General features: G+C 48.3%; 1 protein-coding gene and 1 long non-coding RNA gene across 5 annotated transcripts in view; one reads left to right on the top strand and one right to left on the bottom strand.

The window, feature by feature from the left end:
* The first annotated feature begins 270 nt into the window (after positions 1 to 270).
* Positions 271 to 21,136, top strand: part of LOC134483407 (uncharacterized) — a 45,361-nt gene continuing 24,495 nt past the window's right edge. The window contains exons 1-2 of one of the 3 annotated variants that reach the window (XR_015644250.1): positions 271 to 767; positions 5,703 to 5,847. This is a non-coding gene — a long non-coding RNA (uncharacterized LOC134483407). Of the gene's footprint in view, positions 768 to 5,702; positions 5,962 to 21,136 lie in introns of those variants that run through there. The other 2 variants (XR_015644249.1, XR_015644251.1) reach the window with 2 other exon arrangements.
* Disc1 (DISC1 scaffold protein) overlaps positions 15,830 to 21,136 on the bottom strand; it is a 210,506-nt gene continuing 205,199 nt past the window's right edge. The window contains 2 exon segments of one of the 2 annotated variants that reach the window (NM_175596.3): positions 15,830 to 19,185; positions 19,630 to 19,769. In NM_175596.3, coding sequence (NP_783186.2) covers positions 19,633 to 19,769 — 137 coding nt within the window. In that variant the 3' untranslated portion in view covers positions 15,830 to 19,185; positions 19,630 to 19,632. 2 annotated transcript variants of the gene reach the window in all.

Genomic DNA, 21,136 nt, shown 5'->3' with positions numbered 1-21,136 from the left:
GTGTAGGGAAGCTTCCTGGGTGAATCCACAGGAGTCTCAGCATCCACCCTGAAGTCACGGTGCCGATGGTAGTTTCCCTTCTCTGTGTCACAGTTTAGGACCAGACGCCTGATGACTAAGGATCATAAGATAGTCCAAAAGGCCAAGAACGAAAGAAGATTACGACACCCAGAGAAACCGAGAGACTTTGGAGAAAATAGGGTAGTAAAAGGAGCAGGAAAAAAATAACCCAAGTAAATCAGGGGTGAAGGGGCATAGCGCAAACCCCAGAGCCCGGGTGGTGAGGTGGGAGTAACACTCTTCTTCACTTACAGGGCTTACTCAAAGCCAGCCTGGGATGCACGAGACCTGTTAAGAACAAAACCAAAAATAAACAAAAATATACTGTCATTGCCAGGGATTTCATGAGTCACTGTGTTTGGAAATAGGGTTGGTGGTGGGGCAGGGGAGACGCAATCAGAGACCGAGAAAGCTTCACAGCTTGGTTAAAAATGGCGATCAGAAAAGTGTGGAGCGAGGGTTGCGGAGAATGTCAACATAAGCCCTTGAATATGGACCGGAATTATCCACAGTGAACAGAAGAAGAGATTCAGGGATGCAGAGATGACTCAATCCATCCTAGGGAAAGCTCCAGAGAGACTCAGCCAAGAAAGCCAGATCCTTCCTCCATCGACAAAATGGAAGACACAGGAAGACTTGTTAAGCAGAAGAAAAGAGATGACCTCCCGGACGAGTGCAGAAAAGGACTGAGCCCGGGAACATCACTGGTGAGCCCCTGGGACAGGAGACTGGACATAAGACCCCACAAGCCCCGTGGGAAGATGAGAGTGCAGAGTTGGCTGCACAGGGTCAGTCATCAAACACCACAGGTAGCAACTGACATATAGCATAGGGTTGGGAAGAAGACCCCAGCTACAGCATAATTTCAGGAAGTCAGAGATACCGGGGAACAGGGCCATTTGGACGTCCTGCCGGCTGATGGCAGATGATGCTGGAAAGATGGAGATGAGCCCAGGAGACTCTGCAGACAGTCTAAAGAGCATGCAGAAGCTTAGCTTCAAATGTCTGGGGGGAGAGTCCCCCAGGATGGAGAGGGAACCCCAGTGTCTGTTACCCGTCTGTGGAGCGTGTCTCATGAGCAGCCCAAGGTGGTGAAGGAAGGCAGCCTTCCTTCATCCAACCTAAGGGAATGATGCTAGAGAAGGTGAGAGCGAGGTCAGGCTGGGGGTGAACAGCAGCACAGTGTGGCAGCAAGCCACTCGATGGCATCATCCCCCAAGACCAAGCACGAGAGTTCGGGGCTTCCATTCTCAACGTCCCTTTACGTAGTCATTCATATTTACTGAGTGGCGACTGAGTCAGCAGTGTCCTTAGAAAGGGAAACGAACTGGTGAGCAAGACAAAAGCCTTGTCCTCTCAGATAAATGGAGCAATGTCAGGTGATTATCTAAAGAATACAAGGAAAACGTTAGCTACAGTCCCACAGGGGAGCTCATGCCTGTAATCTCGGCCCTCAGGAGGTGGAGGAAGGAATGTCAGAAATTCAGTGTCCTGCTCAGCTATTGAGTGAGTCTGAGGCCACTCTGGGATAAAGATATATATATATATATATATATATATATATATATATATATATATATATATATATATATATTAGATATATATATTCTTTAAGTATATATATATACTTTTTATATATTCTTTAAGTATATATATATATACTTATTTATTTAATAGGAGAATAAAAGATCTTATTATAAAGCAGAGGGCTGGGGGTGTGGCTTAGTGTCTAAGCACTTTCCTATCAGTGTGAGGCCCTGGGACAGATCTCCAGTACAGCTTGTGCACACAGGAAAGGAAAGAATAGGGAAGTGGGGGAAGGGAAGAGGAGGGGAAGGGAGGGAGGAAGGAGGAGAAGGATGGTTGGTAAGGAGCTGGGGGATAAGAGGAACTGAGGATGTGGAGGACTCCGAGGGAGCAGGAATAAAGAGAAGAAACAGAAAAGACAGGCGCAGCAATAACGACCAAGGGGACCATCAGGGCTCCAACTGTGGCTTTAGGTCCTATCTGTCCCCCAGTGAGCGGGCAGACATTTCTTTTTTTTTTTTTTTTTTTTTTTTTTTTTTGGTTCTTTTTTTCGGAGCTGGGGACCGAACCCAGGGCCTTGCGCTTCCTAGGTAAGCGCTCTACCACTAAGCTAAATCCCCAGCCCCTACATTTCTTATTTCCCTTTGTATTCGAATTGAAATAGGACAGCCTGTCATTGTGATTCCCTCTCCCGGTGGAGATTTTCTTTGGAGCTAGAGCTTGCTGGACCACAGCATCTCCATAATCCCTTCACATCCAGAGCATCTGGGAGCTGCCCCTCAAGACTGAGTGCCTTCTGACCCTAGCCACCCCTCTCAATTAGTGGCGGGAATTACCGCACTTACGCCGTGACCCCAACGCGGCCTCTGCCCTTGCAGCCTTTGTGGTTGATTCTTTTTAGATTCCAGTGTCAGGGGGAAAAATCGTAATACCACCCAGCAGATAATACGAGATCATGGCGAGCACTAAATCCTCCTGTTGAAGGAGCTTTAAGAAAGAGTCCTCTGGGGAGGAGGAGGGATCCCGGAGCTGAAAACCCATGTGCAAGGATGCTGATACCAGAATGGCAGCCTTGCTCCCAGCTCAGCCCCCCTACATGAGCCCTTCCACACACACAAGGCAGACAGCGTGAGGAAGCCGCTTTTGCTGAGCTTGACTATTTGATGCCGTGTGGCCTGACCCACTGGGAGCTGGTGTGCTTCTGAGTAGGTTTTATTCCCAAAGAGTAGCAGAGGAAGGAAGATATCAAAGTCATCTTTTAAATTCTGTCTCCAGCATAGAGCTTCCACCTTTGGGATGGGCAGATATAAAATCACGACTGACTTCGTTGATAAATAGAAATTATAGGTATAATACAGCAACCCAGGCCAGCAGTGCCTCACACTTGTCTAGAATCCCAGCACTTGGGAAACTTAAGCAGGAGAATTAGCCTCGAGTCTGAGGCCAGCCTGGGCTACATAATTCCGGGCCAGCTTGAGCTGTGGAGTAAGACTCTGTCTCAATTTAATTAATAAGTAATTAATTAAAACAGAATCTAAACAGGCCTAAGAAGAATGGCTGCTACATCGTGAATGGGGAAATGGGAAGGTGGTAGGGAAGGCAAGAGGAATGCTGGCCTGTCAGGGACAAAGACTGAATGCCTGCCCTTGTGGAACCCCCGTCTCTGGCTCTTCTGATCCAGGAGAGGCTCTATGGGGAAGTGGAGCAGGTCACCTTCATGCACACGGTGCACACACGTACTCTCAGGTGCACACACATACACTCAAGTGCACACGCATACACTCAGGTGCACACACATACACCCAGATGAACACACATACACCCAGGTGCACACACATACACCCAGACGAACACACATATACCCAGGTGCACACACATACACTCAGGTGAACACACATACACTCAGGTGAACACACATACACCCAAGTGTACACACATACACTCAGGTGAACACACGTACACTCAGGTGCACACACATACACTCAGGTGCACACACATACACCCAGGTGCACACACATACACTCAGGTGCACACACATACACTCAGGTGAACACACATACACCCAGGTGAACACATACACCCAGGTGCACACACATACACTCAGGTGCACACACACACTCAGGAGAACACACATACACCCAGGTGAACACACATACACTCAGGTGCACACACATACACTCAGGTGAACACACATACACTCAAGTGCACACACATACACTCAGGTGAACACACATACACCCAGGTGAACACACATACACTCAGGTGCACACACATACACTCAGGTGCACACACATACACTCAGGTGAACACACATACACCCAGGTGAACACATACACCCAGGTGCACACACATACACTCAGGTGCACACACATACACTCAGGTGAACACATACACCCAGGTGAACACACGTACACTCAGGTGCACACACATACACTCAGGTGAACACACATACACTCAGGTGCACACACATACACTCAGGTGAACACATACACCCAGGTGAACACACGTACACTCAGGTGCACACACATACACCCAGGTGCACACACATACACTCAGGTGCACACACATACACTCAGGTGAACACATACACCCAGGTGAACACACGTACACTCAGGTGCACACACATACACCCAGGTGCACACACATACACTCAGGTGCACACACATACACTCAGGTGAACACATACACCCAGGTGAACACACGTACACTCAGGTGCACACACATACACTCAGGTGAACACACATACACTCAGGTGCACACATACACTCAGGTGAACACACATACACCCAGGTGAACACACATACACTCAGGTGCACACACATACACTCAGGTGCACACACATACACTCAGGTGCACACACATACACTCAGGTGCACACACATACACTCAGGTGAACACACATACACCCAGGTGCTCACACATACACTCAGGTGCACACACATACACTCAGGTGAACACACATACACTCAGGTGCTCACACATACACTCAGGTGCGCATGCACACACACACACACACACACACACACACACACGATAGAATAAGTACATTGTTTTTAAAGGAGAAAATCTAGACACATGGAATGACAGAAAAGCCAAAATATAGCCACAGTGATAGTATAATGTTTGTTACGACCTAACGTGGTGTCTTAGTTTGGTCTCTGTGAAAAGAACCCTGACCACGCCGACTCTTATAAAGGAAAAACATTTAATTGGGGACTGACTTCTCGTTCAGAGGTTTAGTCCATTGTCATCATGGCAGGAAGCATGGCAGCACGCAGTCAGACATGGTGCTGGAGAAGGAGCTGAAAGTTCTGTATCTTGATCTAAAGGCAGCCAGGAGGAAGCTGTTTCACACTGGGCGGAGCTTGAGCACTAGGAGACCTCAAAGCTTAAATGACACACTTCCTCCAACAAGACCACACCCACTCCAACAAGGCCACACCCACTCCAACAAGGCCACACCCACTCCAACAAAGGCCACACCTACACCAACAAGGCCACACCCACTCCAACAAAGCCAAACCTCCGAATAGTGCTGCTCCCTGTGGGCCTGTGGGGGCCAGTTACCCGCAGCCCACCACACATGGTCACACTGATGGCTGACTTTACATCGAAGCAGCATGCCTGTTTAATTGGTAAGGATTTTTCTAGAAATTCTGGAACAACTTACGTGTGTGTGTGTGTGTGTGTGTGTGTGTGTGTGTGTGTGTTGCGGGGAGACACACAGACAACTACTTACCAGAGAATCTGATGCTGTCTTCTGGCCTCTGTGGCCACTGCATATGTGTGGTGCACATACATACATGCAGTCAACCCAAGCCACAGGAAGGAGACCAAGCTCACTTATCTAGTTGACGCAGTACCTGTATCCAGAATATATTAAATTCCAATAAAATCCTAAAAGTTGAAAACTTAGTGTGATGGTTTGGATGAGCTCATATATAGCTGGTCTTTCCTACTTTGTGGGTTCTTCTTTTCCCACTCCTTACCCCACCCCAACCCCCGTTTCACACCCTAACACTAGATAGGAGAGAAACAAGGACAGAGGGGAGGGAGGAATTAGGAAAATCCCCGAATCTAATTTCTTTCCTTTTGTTTTTTTTCCTTGACCACAGCTAACTAACAAGGCTACAACTGACCTCCCTAAATGATCACCTGACTATTGGAGCTCTAGCATTTATGCACCCCTGGAAAGTTACCAGAAACCCAAACGTCACACAATTGCAAAATTTATCTACAGCTGACAAAACCATGCTTCCGGTAAGCACAAGGCAAATCACAGCTGCTGCAGACAGTCCACAGCAGACCTGCAGCCCACGCCTGGGATTAAAATGAAAACACATTCTTATAAAATTCTGTGTTTTTAAAAAGAAATCAAAATCCCAGAATTCTCACAACACTCATATATTTGAATGTTTGGTGTCCATTTGATAGAACTGTTTGGGAAGGATTAGGAGGTATGGGCTTCTTGGAGGAGGGCTTTGAGGTTTCAAAAACCCACACCAGTCCAGTCCCCTCCCTCCCTCTCTGCCCCATAGTAGAATCTCCAGATTCTCAACCCCAGCTCCAAAGCTGTGCCAGCCTGCTGCCTGCCTGCTGTCTGCTGCCTGCCTACTGCCTGCCTGCCTGCCTGCCTGCCTGCTGCCTGTCTGCTGCCTGCTGCCTGCTGCCTGCTGCCTACCTGTGTGCCTGCTGCTTGCCATCTGCTGCCTGCCTGCTGCCTGCCATGCTTCCTGCCACAATAGTCTGCAGCTGTGAGTCCCAAATCAAACATTTTCTTGTGTAAGTTTCATTGGTCATGGTGTTTCTTCAGGGCAATAGGAAAGTCACTAAGACATTTTTCATCCCCTCCCTTCACAACAAGAAAATAACAATCTACTGACTTATTAAGTTAAGGGGTGGTGACATGGTCAGAGAGAGAGAGGACTTAGTCAATGTGTGAAAGACCCCAGCCCCGGGCTGGAGAGATGGCTCAGCGGTTAAGGGCACTGACTGCTCTTCCCGAGGTCCTGAGTTCAATTCCCAGCAACCACATGGTGGCTCACAACCATCTGTAGTGGGATCCGATGACCTCTTCTGGTGTGTCTGAAGACAGCTACAGTGTACTCATACATGAAATAAATGAATAAATATTTAAAAAAAAAAAAAAGAAAGACCCCGGCCCCAAAGAACAAATTCCTGGGAGAATCAACTTAAAATGAAAATTAATTACATATTTTTAAAAAATCACGCCGGATTGTAGATGAGAGCTTTTAAATGTAGCCATACCAAAGTTCCCCCAAGTTAATGACTCTGAGACTTAATATTTTGTGAATAAATGCTCAGGCCATTAGCTTCGGTTCTGTTCTCCGTCTAGCGCATACCTCAATAATCAAGTTTATTCTAGATAAACTGTATACATCTAAGAGTTATGAGCAAGTAATATTCCCAATATGATCATAGATGTTGTAAATAAAAACATTTCAGAGGAAAAACAGAAAAACCACCAAAATCACGAAGGATGTAATATCCCTTAATGGATACTTCTGAAAGTAACATGGCTTTTTTGCTGAAGAAGGAGGAGGAGGAGGAGGAGGAGGAGGAGGGGGAGGAGGAGGAGGAGGGGAGGAGGAGGAGGGGAGGAGGGGAGGAGGAGGAGGAGGAGGAGGAGGAGGAGGAGAATTAAGATCTCCTGACATACTACAAGGTTGCTCAGTGCCATCTGCATCCAGTAGGATCTAGACATCCCCACAGCTTCATCTGGTTCTCCTGACGGGGGACAGCCACTGCTGTGACCTCTATTCCAGCCCGCTCCCGACTGTCAGGCAGACATGGTCGATAGAGTTGGTTCTTGTTTGCACATGAGCATTACACTGGAAAGTTTGTTGGCACATCACCTGTAAGCTCTCAAAGGTGCCATGTTTATGGGATACTTGTGGTCCTCACACAGGAGCCAGCCAGCAGAAACAGGACAGCCTGGTAGTCAGGCTCACAGACCACTGGTGGTCAGGTTTACTGACCAATGGAGCAGTACCACAAATAGTGTGTGAAGTTAGCAATATGGCAACTATTCCAGGCTCAAGAAGACTTGGGCCTCTAATGATGCTACTATGATCCACATGGTGGAATGGCTATCGACGGGATATTTTTATATGGACAGAGTTCAACCATTATTGAACACCATCAGAATAATCAACAGGAAAGAAGATCCAAGGAAGGCTAACGTTGCCGAAGGTTGCTCACTGGCAGAAGCCATTCAGTGGCAAACACATTAACTGTAATCAGAATGGAAGTCTAGAAGCAGGGACCACACAGATCCCAGGCAGTGTTTGCTCCGGATGTAGGATGTTGCTAGTTAATGAACTAGATTAGCAAGTTAGTCATTATTTACTGGGGGAGAAAACAGTTAAAATTCTTTCCATACCATACTTTAACTGAAGTACGGATGTAAACATTCCAAAATGAGGACCATGCCATCAAATGTGAATGAAATACTTAATATTATTATTCAGGCATAGAAGCAATTGAGGCAGGGGAGGGGGCGGGGGTGGGGGGGTCACTCCTGGAAGAAGAGGGAGATGGAGAATTCTGGGTTTATTTGATGATGACCTAACTGATTACTCATCAATACCAAGATGAAAACGGGGGGTGGGGCGGGTTTCATCATAGAAACGCTTCCTTTAAATAAGATTTTAATTGAAGTGTAATGTTCATATAGAAAGGTTCATGAATTGTAGGTGTGTGGCCATTAATCTCTCCTGAGCATAGACGTGACCTGTTTTCCAGCTCCTTCCCACGCTGGATTGTAGATGGGAGTTTTTTTTTTTTTTTTTCCTTTTCTTTTTTTCAGAGCTGGGGACCGAGCCCAGGGCCTTGCGCTTGCTAGGCAAGCGCTCTACCACTGAGCTAAATCCCCAACCGCTAGATGGGAGCTTTTAAATGTAGCCATACCAAAGTTTCCCCAAGTTAACGACTCTGAGACTTAATATTTTGTGAATAAATGCTCAGGCCATAAGCTTTGGCTCTTTTCTCCGTCTAGCACATACCTCAATAATCCAGTTTATTCTAGACTATGTTATTCCCGGGTTTAGTTACCTCTTCTCGGGTTTATGCATCTGTCTCCTCCTTAGAGTTTAGGGTGAATCTCCATCACCTATTTCCCAGAATTCCTCTTTCTCTCTCTGCTGGAAGCCCCACCTCCTATTTCCTACATCAGCTCATTGGCCATAGGCTTTTTGATTGACAGGTGATGCTTCCAAGTAGCACAAGAAATTCTCTTTACACTGGATTTGACTAATTCCAAGCTTGGTGTAGAGAGGGAGTCTTATAGCATAAATCATCCTGCTTAGTCAACAGTATGTTGGTGAAATCCCTCCATACTGCTGTGTATACTGTATTCACTCTACCCTTAGTGATTTTTGTCTTTTCATAGGACTTGAGAGTGAACCCTGGGTCCGATGCACTTAAGAAAAATCTCTCCACTGAGCTGTATTCCCATCCCTACTTGCAGCTTTGATCCATTCAAAATAATGCAGACGCAAACACAGTTGTACCTGCTCTTTGGACTTACGGTCACGCATTCACCCACTACAGGATTACGAGTGATAAAGGCAGGCAACGTGCTTAGGAGACTTGCCAAGAGGGACCACCCAGCCTTCCGTGTTCCATGCAGTGCCGTTGTTGTTTCCTGCTCTCTTAACCTTTCCCGGGTAGGGTGGTGTTGTGATGGTCTCAGCTGATAGTCTTGCTGGTTGTTTGTAAATGTGTGAGGCTTTTCACCGCTGTGATAATTACCCGCTAGAAGCAGCATAAAGGAAGGGTTTATCTTCGGACTTGGTTTCAGACAGTCCCATGCTTCTTGGCTGTGAGGGTTAAGCCAGTAGAGCTCACCGGGAACCACTGTCGCGAGTTCAGTGTGTTATCACTAGGGACCTTCTTTCTTTGACTCCCTGTTTCTCTTTGCATTGGAGCAAAATGCTGGCACAGGCCAGATATTCCAAAGGCCCAGCCCTGCTCATTGTTTCTGGTGTCGGAAGAATCAATCAATCATGTAGGTTAGAAAAATAAAACAATACTTAGGAAAGAAACATATTTCAAGTGGAGGAAAGGGGGGAATAGGCGGAAGAAGATGGTAGCCTGGCATTCAGAACTAAAAGCTCAGAATAGCAACCTCAGAAAACGTAAGCGAACTGTTCAATATTTCCTAGTTGAAAGTACCTTTTTGAGCTTGGCATGTGTGATGTGTGTTCACATGAAATGACCATGGGGGCATGGAAACCCTTTCTGGATTGCAAACTGCCTTTTATATCTAACAGAACCTTTTCTTTTCAAAGTGACTTCTGTATATCCTTACATACACGATGCTTTGCATGAGGTGGGCAGGGGGAAACACGGTATGGGAGGCTCCAGGCCCCTAAGTGCCAGGTGAATGATCCCAGGTCCCTCCTGACCATCAAAGAGGGGACCATGCTTCCCACCCCCTGTGCTTTGTCCCTTCCCCTGTGGTGTGCTCCTGAAGATGGAGGAGTGGTCACAGCAGGCTGGGACATGGAGTCACCTTAGCCAAACACATCTAGACATACCCCACATATATCTGTGGCTCATGTAAACTTACTTGGGTCCCTGAGTTCCCCAAGCCACACCTGGTGTGGACAGCTGGCTGGCTCTGAGGAGGGGGAGTCAGAATAGAGCAGAGCAGGTGTAAGTCACAGGAGAAGGTTGAAGGAGAACTGGGCAAGGTCAGCCAGGCTCAGAGAGAACAGCACTCTCTGGGAACTGTAGCAGCAGCAGCTCAGAAACAGTGCTAGAAGCTCAGTTACAAAGTATCCTCCAGACTCAACACAACCATTCTGCCTCCTGTGCTGGCCCCAGCAACCTTCAGGTTATGGAAGGCAGTGGTGCTCATAGACCTGAGCCTTTGTGACTGAGCTACTGGCTTTTGGTAGGTTCTAGAAGAGGAGAAATTGCTGTCTTCATTGCTCGTGTAAACTGTTGAGCCCACTCACAGCACTGCAGATGCATTACTAGACAGCTGCATGCTGTTGACTTGATCATTGGTGCTTATGGGATGGAAGAAACTGTGTTAACATTGAAAGAATGGGAAGTTCACACCCTCAGCTGATTACAGAAGGGTTTGTTAGTGAGATATTCTAGCCTGCAAGTTATTTTCAGACATGGTGTTATCCCTGTAAGTCATGACTTACATGTGCTTCCACAGAACCGGTACAACTGTGTGAACAATCCTTGAATTTTGATGTTGTTGGTGAGTGTTCGCTGGGTATATTTAGAACTGTATTTTTCATATTTTAGATCTGGCTAACAGGTGTCATGTGTATATGTGTGTGTGAGTGTGTGTGTGCGTGTGTGTATATATATATACAGGTTAGTTTTTATCATCTTGACAAAGAACTTCCCACACCTGGGAAGAAGAAACCTCAATTGAGGACTTGCTCCCTCAGATCGATCTGTGGGGTGTCTGCTTCAGTTCCTGCCTCCAGGTTCCTGCATGGCGCCCCTACTGTGGCTTTCCTGACAATGGACTGTCCCCTGTAATAACCCACACCCACACCTAAATTCCTCTTGGTCAGTGTTATATCACAGCGACAGAGAGGTCAATTAGGACTCTCTAAAGTGTGTCAAGACAGTCATGGTGATACACACCTGTAATCTCAGCACTGGGCAAGCTGAGGCAGGAGGCCCATGAGTTTGAGACTCACCTGGGCTTATCACAAACAACAGTCGAGCACAGAGACACAACTTGTGTATTTACTCTGTGGAAGTGACAGACTGCTGAACAAAGTTGGGGGCACCGTGTGAGGTTTACCAAGGATGTTAACTTCTTTCGACTATGCCAGTCCAGCCAGGATGAGTCCTGATGAGTGGGTCCCACACACCCTCCTGCCACAGGAGCTATTCTTGAATTTTAGATCCACGGCCCATGTCAGTTGAGCCACGGGGTCTTCCTACAGCTCCCTGGCAGCTGTCCTGTTGTATCCGAGGTCAGAAGGCAGAGATGACGTGAATGCTAAGGTCAGCGCACTTTCTCCTTTCCCCCTTTTTATTCAGGCCAGGCCCCCAGGCTCACCTTTTCAGTTACCTCTCTCTGGAAACACTCTGAAACACAACACAGGAGCGTCTCCTAAGCACATCTAAATCCAGTCCATCCCCGTTCCTGGTCTAGGATAATCAATAAACTACAGGAGACGGTCTTGTAGCACAGAGCCATGTCTCTTTATCTGAGGAAATCGAAAGTACGGAGCAGAGACCACAGAGGCCATGCACACAGCTGCAATTCCCCGTGGCTCTATTGGCCTTTGTATGGCTGTAACCCCAGCACTCAGTACTTCACTGGCCTGACAAATGCCTGTCAAATTGAAAAGCCTTCTCCATAGGGCTGACCCTTTCTATATCTGGACTTTCCTGTGGGTCCAGTGTAAATCACTGAGATGCTCAGATCTCCTTGAGTCTAACTTTGTTTGAGCTATGCTCACTTGTGGGGCATATATGTGTGTGTGTGTGTGTGTGTGTGTGTGTGTGTGTGTGTGTGTGTGTGTGTATATATATATATATATATATATATATATATATATATATATATAGAGAGAGAGAGAGAGAGAGAGAGATTCATTGATGGACACCTAGGTTGACACCATAATGTGGCTATTGCGAGTGGCCAGTAGTACTGGATTTCATACAGAATTTCTCCCAAGTACATCATGTACTTTGGCCACATTTATCTGTCTCTGTATAAAGTCAATAAAAAAGGTGTGGTGTCCACCTTTCAGAGTCTGACGTCTCTATCTTATTATAATCTCATTATAATCACTTCCCAGCAAACAGCGTAACTGTGTTCCTCGTTAAGGGTAAATAATGCTTAACCGTGCACAGGGTGTGGTTGTGACTGCCTGTAACACCAGCACGGGAGAGGCACATCACCGCAAGTTCAAAGCCAGCCACAGTGACATAGTGAGTGAGACCCTGTCTTAAACATGAAACACAACCTCCCTGTGTGCATGCGTATGTTTGTGTGTGTGAGTGCATTTGTCTGTTTCATAATTTTGCTTTTGCGAATAGTGTTGCAAGAAAGATAATTCTGGCTGTGAACTCAAAGTGTGAGAAAGTGGAAGCAGAGAAACCCTGAGTATCACTGTGTAGCCGAGATGACAAGACTCTGAAGTAGTCTTCTTCAGCGGGGACAAGATCCGGGCATTCTGAGAGCAGCAGAACTGGAAGGCTGTCCACGGCTTCAGGAAAAGGAGGGAGCAGTGGGCGGGCGGTGCGAGAGCTCCCGGCAGCAACAAGGCAGAAATAACAGTGGAAGGCGGGTGTGCAGAGCAAACCCCGGACAGCGGGAGCTCAACAGAAGGAAGGAAAGCCCCTGATCTCTCTGAGCATAGAACAGCCACATGCTGCCACTTATGGCAAAACTCTTGAAGGTGGCCGTTGACCCACCTCCCAGAGCCAGGAGCAGCCACTCTTCTGCTCAGCCTTAGCAGTTAAAATCTTCCCTGACAAGACAGACATACAGCTGCACCCTTAGCGCTGACCCCTTTGCTTTGGGAATGGTGGTAAACCACAGGGACATGGTGGGCTGGTATAACTGACCTCAGTTTCATTCCTGACACCGTGGTTAACTTCTCCCTTGAATATTCTGAGGACGTTTTCCTGTGCCCATCCCCTTAGCAAGTGGCAGGCCTAGGACAGAGCAGAGCAGAGTCACCAGAGCTATCCCCAGGGTCAGACAGAGCCAGGTGCCAGGGCAGGACCAGGTACGAACAGGTGTAGTGCCATCGGCCTAGAACTGGCGCCTCTGTAGTGCCAGGTAGGGAAGAGACAAAGGCTGATTTGAGGGGGGGAAGACTGAGGCCACATTAAACCACTCATTCTGGTCCCATCGCCCTCTGCTCCTATCGAGCCTCCTTCTAGTACCATCTATTAACGTATGACAACCGTGGAGCAGTTGAAAATCACAGCCACTAATTAGGTCTCTGACTGGTCTCAAGATCCTCTGAGCTCCATTCGTCACTCTGATATGCTGGCAAAAGAATGAGTCTCTCTCCCCTCGGTCATGATGAGGTCCCTCTCTCCTGAAGGCAGGAAACGTTTTCTCGAGTTACCGAAAGGCTCCCCAAAGCAGGAGAAACACTGACAGAGACTCAGTAAACGCTTTGCTTACACACACACACACACACACACACACACACACACACACACACACACACACACACAGTGGGGAGCCGGCCAAAGTGTGCACTTGGGTACGACTTACAGTCTCCTTTTGAACCACAGTGGAGGGTCGAGTGGAATTTTCGTACTTGGTTTATCCCTCAATCTCTTAATAAAATGGCCCCATGGACAGACAGAAGGACTGAAGGGCTAGCCAACATGGACACTACTCCTGAGGTCAGCGGCTGGGTCACCTCTATGGCCTTTTATGTGTGTTTGTTTTCCAGTGCACCCAAACTTCTGGGCTGTTAAACACTCCTCTATACTACAGTCTATAGGGGAGTCAGTCTTTTCCTCTGCTGTGTAGATCCTGGTTATTCAACTGAGATCATCAGACTTGGCAGCAAGTGCCTTTACCCACTGAGCCATCCGACACCCCCCTCCAACCCCCCTCCCCCACACCTAGTCATTAAACTCTCCTCACACTGGATTGGCCAAATCCAACAGCATTTCCCTGGCCTCACTGGACACCCTGTGACACCTGTTGTTGAATATGCTCATCTCCTCTCTCACAAGTTACGTGCCCTGTGCTGCCCTCTGGCCTCCTTGTCCCTGCTTATCAGCTCCTCTTGAACTTTGAGAGCATACACTGGCTTGTTGGAAGCCTCAGGGTTTTGCAGGGAAGTGTGCATGTGCATGCACATACGTGCATGTGCGTGTTCATGTGCACATGAATACCCCCTATGCTGACCAGGAAGACCATGCTACCTGCCCAGCAAGCTCCAGGAATCCAACTTTGTTCTACTGCCCCTGACTCTGGAATGACAGGCGTGTGTCGTCACACCTGGCTCTTTATGTCGGTCCTAAGGGATCGAACTCAGGCCCTCAACTTACTTTGTTATCTGGGCTATCATCCTAGCCCTCGCCTTCAGTTTAAAAAAAAAAAAATGGGACCTCAGACACCATGAAAAGCTTTTTCCCAAAGCGTGTCTTAGCATCTTCCCTCCAGGCTCTCCTGTTCACATGCCTTAGGAATCTGTGTTGGTCCAGGCAGCATCCCCTGTTTTATCAAGACAGAGAAAGATGGAGTCTGGGGTGTTGCTACAGGCTCAAGGGATGGCTGAGGTAGCTCTGTGCTCCTATACCCACAACTGCACAGAAACCCCAGGACTTAAGGTCCTACAGGAGCTGACACCCTACCACAGGGCTTTCCAGCCACGTTGAGCCACCTTCTCCTTGAGCTCTGTGAACAGGACCAACCACTCTGCGCTCCTGCTCTTCTACAGAGGATGGACAAATAATGAGGGCGGGGGTGGGGGGTGAGGGGTGGGGGAAGGACTTGTAGCAAAAATTTCAAATGCAGAATTTTTCAAAAATCAGGGAAAGAGGTCATCGAGGTGAAAGGAAAATGCCACTCGGAGGGCTGGCGTTGAAAGGCATTGCGGGTAGCCACAGGGACCTGAATCTGCAGTTCCATTTGATGCAGGGGCAGGTGTCATGGCACAGTTCAAAGCCATGGACCCCCCTTCCCCCAATGAGGCTCTCACTGCTGCACTGACTCTAATGGCAATACATTGGGGAATTTCAATGTCAGTTACGTGAGGACACCTAGGTTATCCCAGATCAATAAGAACAAGAACAGCACTCCCACAGCAATGGAGCACATACACTGAAGTGAAAACTATGCTGGCAGGGATAGAGCGCAGCTCCGAGGGTGGGCGGAGTGCTTACTGAGCACGTGAGAAGCCCTAGGGTCCACCCCAGCCCCATGTGAAGCCCGAGAGTGCTGGTGCACACCTGTGACTCTAATACTCTGCAGAGAGAGGCCAGAGGACCAGAAGTTCAAGGTCGTCCTCCGGTACATAATGAATTCAAAGCCAGCCTGGGAGACATGAGACTGTGTCTCAAACAAACGAAATGCACTGTCACAGCTCTGTGAAAATTCATTTTTGTGTGCATATATTATATATAATCTCTGTAAATAATAAATCGTAACCGACTTGCTCAGAGTAAGCTAGATGACTGTGGGTGTCTCACCCTGTCTTGGGGACGGGTTTTTTTCTGGTTTGTGGGCATCTAAATAAATAAACACCAGGGCGATTTTACAATGTAACTTTATTGCAAGGACTCAGGTCGGTCTAAGCAAATACACAGCTATTTAATTGTCTTGCCACAGATTGGTGAAATGAGCCAATCTGACCTCCTTCTGTCATCTCCCCTCCAGAATACTAAATAACCCCAGGGAGCACCACGGTCTGGGTATCAGTTTTCATTTCATACAGAGCTTAATCAAGCAATAACTTACACGACAAAATCGAAGATCAAATAAAGCGGTGGCGTTAAGATTAAAGGTCAGCTATGTACACAAGAGGGCGCTGACCAACATGTACGTGGTTGCTGTTAACCGCAGCACACGGACCTGGACACACATGTACATGTTGCTCATGTTGCCCATAGCAAACAAACATGTTCTGAGAAAACACCAGTTACATTGAAAGTTTCCAGAAAACTCACCCAGTAGGAGGCTGTGAGTGGCGCCCCTGGAATGATCTTTGGTTGACTGGGAAAGGCTGGGCCAGGGCAGTGGATAGAGTTTGGGGTTTCTATAGACAACCAGAGCCTAGGCTACATAGTATGGTTTGCTGGGGGGGGTGAGGGGACCCCAAGTTCAGTGGCTCGCTGCTCTCAGGCAGAATTCATGGGGCAGTCATGGGTTTTAGCTGGTGGATGAGTTTCATAGCTCAAAATGCAAAGAGGGCATTGAAGGCACTTTAGAAAGGACACTGGTTAGGAACAGCTGCCTGTAGGGGGGTCAGGATTCCCCATGACCATCATTCAAACTAACTCTGAGTCTTAGGAAGAGGACTCGGCCATCCCAAAGCCTGAGGCCTGTGAACACCATCTGTGCAACACTCTCCTCAGGCAGAGAGGTATGATTGCCAAGACAGTTGAAGGGCTCAGCGTGGTGCCCATCCACAAGCATTCCTGGGGTGGGAGGTGGCCTCATCACCAGGCAGGACTAGAATCAATTGTGACATATTAGCCTGATTCAGGGATTGATTGATCAATGCTGTAAAGCTTCAGGAGCTAGACCTGGCAATAATGAGATAATGAGGATGCTCATGAAGCCGCTGCCCCTCCCGCCCCCCAGGTTCCTCACTTGCAGAAGTCACAGTGACACATCACAGTGACAGCCGGATTATGAAATCAGCCCATCAACATATGAATGGATAAGGGGAATAGAGCGTATTTATAAGGTGTACGTGTGCACTGTCGTCATAGACAAGATTGATGTTGTGTCCCCCTTTTAACACATACCTTTGCTGGGGGCTTGGTCCTCTCCTAAGAGTCTAAATTCAGGCACCAACCTCTCTGGGGCATTTTTATGTGGCCGTGTAAAAACCTGTCCTGTCCTATAGTTGGGGATCCACAAGTCCTGGATCTCCTAGGGTCCAAGTGGCTAATGAGAGGAAGGTTGTCATGAGACACCAGCCTTCAACAGTTAATCCTGATGGCACTTTAAGACCAGAGAATGCCAGGAGATGTGGGACGACTCATGATTGAAATGCCATTCAACCAATTGGGCACTCAGTTGTCCCTCCCCTGAACCCTCACAGATTTCTCATCTCCTTAAGCTTTTAAATGCTTCATGACCTCACAGAGAGCTACAGTGGTGTCAGAATAACATAAAACGCACAGGCTGGTAGTGACAGTCAGGTGACTCATGCTTGGAAGGTGTCAGAGTCAGGAAGGTTCTTGCCAACAGGGGGTGATCCTGATAACAAGTTTGCTCCACTAAAATCACACCGAGGATTTGGGGGCTCTAGGTGCCATGTGATTGATCCACCAAACCTTTAGGGGCACAATTATAAATGATTCACGAATTTGTTTCATTATCAAAATATCTGGAAACAAAGTAAACATACTTCTTATTCAAATATACAAAATGTGTCCTCAAAATTGTTCAGATAACACCGAAGTCAGGGAGCAGGCTTCTCTTCAACTGAGGGCAAAGTGATCGTCAGCACAAAGGGCTTGGAGAACCACCAGGAGCCTCCCCGAAATGGAAGGGTGATGAGGAAAGGTTAAAGCTGGACCCGTGGACCCAGAGGGAGGCAAGAGTGTGTCTATCTCCATAGGTACAAACTCGAGTAGAGCACCTTAGAGAGGTCAGGCTATGCTGAGCTCAGTGGGAGAAGGCTGGGCTTGGTCTCCAAAATACAGGTCACTGGAGTCATCCCAGAGGGTACAGCATAATGTCCCCCAAGACTGAAGGGGCCAGTAGCTTCACAGGAAGAGATCTGAAGTCCATTAGGCTTGGGAATGTTGGGTTAGATGGAAGCTGGTGGACTTTATCGTACCATCCCTCTCACAGGGCGGCTGGCTGAGTTGACTCCCAAGCAGGAGTTATGAGGCCAGGGTCTTACCATATAGACTTACGTCTCTGAGGTACCCTCCTGTGGTCATTCATCATCATTATCAACTTTACTGGGCTCAGAGTCACCTAGAAGGCAAAACTCCATGTCCAAAAGGGTGTTTCCAAAGACACGTGACCGAGGGAAACCCACTGTAAATGCAGGCTGTGGCATCACATGGGCTGAGACTTTGTACCGAATAGAGGGGGAAGAGATTAAAGTGGCGTTGATCTCTTTGCTTCCTGTCTGAGGACACAGTGTAAACAACTGCCTCACGGTCCTGCCACCATGCATTCCCTACTGTGATAGACTGCAGCCTCAAACGAGGAGCCCAAGGAAACCCACCTACCCTCCTTCTATCCTTCCTTCCTTCCTTCTTTCTGTTCTTCCTTCCTCCTTCCTTCCGTCCCTCCCTCCCTTCCTTCCTTCCTACCAAGTTGTTTTTGCCAGGTAGTTTTTCACAGCAACCAGAAACTACCTGATGCCCTCTCTTAGCTCATCTCTTCTGCCCGCTTGAACAAACCGCCCACAGCTGCCTCTGCAGGAGTCTCGGCTGAGCCCAAGGAGCAATCCACAGGAAGCTGCCACACACCATTATGGAGCTGTGAGCTGCCTGAGTCCACATTGCCTCAGGGAATAGACACTGCTCTTTAGGCTCCACGCTGTAATTCCCCGGAGACAAAACGGGAACTGGAGAGGCTCACGGGTGTCCCTTGTCTCCTCCTGCGTCCATGCCTCTCCCCACATTCACACCTCCCACCTCACTGGCTGGAATCTCAAAATGACCAGACACTGCTGGTGATGGTGGTGGTGGTGATGGTGGTTCTGAGCTGCAGCCATTGCTGGAGAACATAAAGACTGAGGCACCCTGTAGACGTCTCCTGAGACTGAGCAGAGCCCCTAGAGGAAGCAGCCTGGGGAGCTAAGGACCTGCACAGACTCTGAGGTTTGTGGAGTCCTGGTGTTCCAGTGCCTGTAGAGAGACGCCGGCAGGTGCAGTGGCCTTCTCAGGTTTGGTTTCGAACGGAGAAAGACAGAGCTGCAGCAGAAGCAAAAATGGAAGTAAGTAAAGAGACAGCTCCCAGGGGAGATCACCCGGTTGGGCGAATTTGTCTAGTGGGGTCCAGGATGGAGTGACAATCATCGGCTCCTCTGCTAGATGCTCCCATCATGACACGGGACAGGAACCTCTGATGACGACGGGAGGTGCGTATTAAGTCACTTCCCATCTCGGTCTGTGGTAAAGCCGAGGACCCTTTCCCACCCGAGTGCAGCAAGGCTCTGTGTTGTAGCATTGGTCCATCCGCGTGTGCGGATGCAGGGGAGTGGCTGTGCCGGAGTAAATACTGCTGATGTGGTGGTCCATTTCCATCTCCCCAACTCTAGACCGACAACATGTGGCCTATCTCCGTCCCAGCCCCCCACTCCACCCTGACGCCATGCGGCCCACCCCCCCACCCCCCAAGTCCCACTCTACACTCACACCTCAGTCCTCGGCTTCCTGAGCACCAGCTGTCGAATAGGAAGCTGAGGCCTCTCCTCCTGCCTCCTTTGCTGGCTGGAGCTGCAGGAACATGGTCTGTAGTGTTTCCTTAACCATCTGGAGCTCCCCCTGGAGAGACTGTAGACATTGTTAAGGAGCATGCAAGGAGGGGGCCCAGCTCCCCACAGCCCCTACTGGGCCTGTGAGAGAGCAAGCCAGCCTTCGGGGAGCAGGTGGACACTGACATCGAATCGCAGCTCCACGCTCTTCCGAACCCTAGTGATTAAATATTGATGTGAATTTTATATTTCCTTAAAAAAAAAAAAAAGAAAAAGAAACCATCATGACTTGTGCCAGGTCCAAGGTTATTAGCTTTCAAATTTCGGTTTTAAAACTCTGAAGAGAGACGCAGCTGCCAGCCTGAAATAGATGTCCAAGCCATCGCACCGACTCTCAGTGAGGCGTGACAGTGTGGCCACAGAGCCAGCTCCTCGGTCTCCATCCAAGTGCTCTGACTGGAAAGGGAAGGTGCTGAGATCAGAGTCTCCTCAGGAAACCTAGCACCTGGGACCACCGTAAGAGGGACCCTCAATGTCAACTGTGCGTATCCCTGACATTATGCTCCAGCCGGCTCAGCGTCGGGGACTGTGGCTCTCTGCTCGTGACAGTCCCTCCAGTCCCTGTACAAAGCTCTTTAAAGCTCTGTTTCTTCTGAGTGGGTAACTTTGGAATCTGCCCCACCCTGGGTTCCGGCTGTGGTGTAGAATAAAAGGCTCTTCCCCTGTCTGGGTCAGTAGATTTGTTTCTTCTTGTATACATGGGCTATTAGTTTCCTAATCTGTAATGTGGTTTCCTTGTTTTCTTGGTGGAAAACAGCCACCAAGAGCTCAGCAAGTGATAACACAGGACAGATAAGAGCTCCCAAGAAATTGCTTCTCTAGACACTCAGGCGAAACACTTAAGCAACCCTTTCTGTTCCCATATAACCAGATCCCCTGTCTCCTCCTTTGGGGCATCCTGTCAAAACGCCAAGAGTTGGGTTGAGACAGCAAAGGAAGACACCCTCATCCAGTAGAGAGAGCGGGAAAGGAGAAACGCGTTAATAGCGCCTCACTATGCTTACCTCAGTTGAAGTCAAGACGCCATGGGTTCAGACATAGAGGAAGCCCCCATGAAACCAGACATGGAGGAAACTGAATTTGGGGAGAGGGCAGAGACCAAACAAGCCACAGGTCACCCACACCGCAATGCTGTTCTCTTCAGGCTTAATTTCAACACAGGGTTCAAAGCAAGCCATGCCTGTGGGGTCTAACTAAAATAATAAAAATTCTCCTAATCTTCTTAGAATAAAGAACTCCAGGGAATTTTAGGAATTGTGCAAAGGAGTCTTTCCTAAACAGATGTGCCAATTCACCCTGGAAAGTTCCGGTACTATTTATCTTCTGGAAGTTTCACCCAATTTCACCCTGCATGTCATGTACATGCACTCCCAGGATGTCCGCCACCT

This window comes from Rattus norvegicus, chromosome 19 (genome assembly GCF_021556685.1).
Source record: "Rattus norvegicus strain SHRSP/BbbUtx chromosome 19, alternate assembly SHRSP_T2T, whole genome shotgun sequence".
NCBI lineage: Eukaryota > Metazoa > Chordata > Mammalia > Rodentia > Muridae > Rattus > Rattus norvegicus.
The sequence above is the reverse complement of the archived record's forward strand: the minus strand, read 5'-3'. Positions and strand labels throughout refer to the sequence as shown.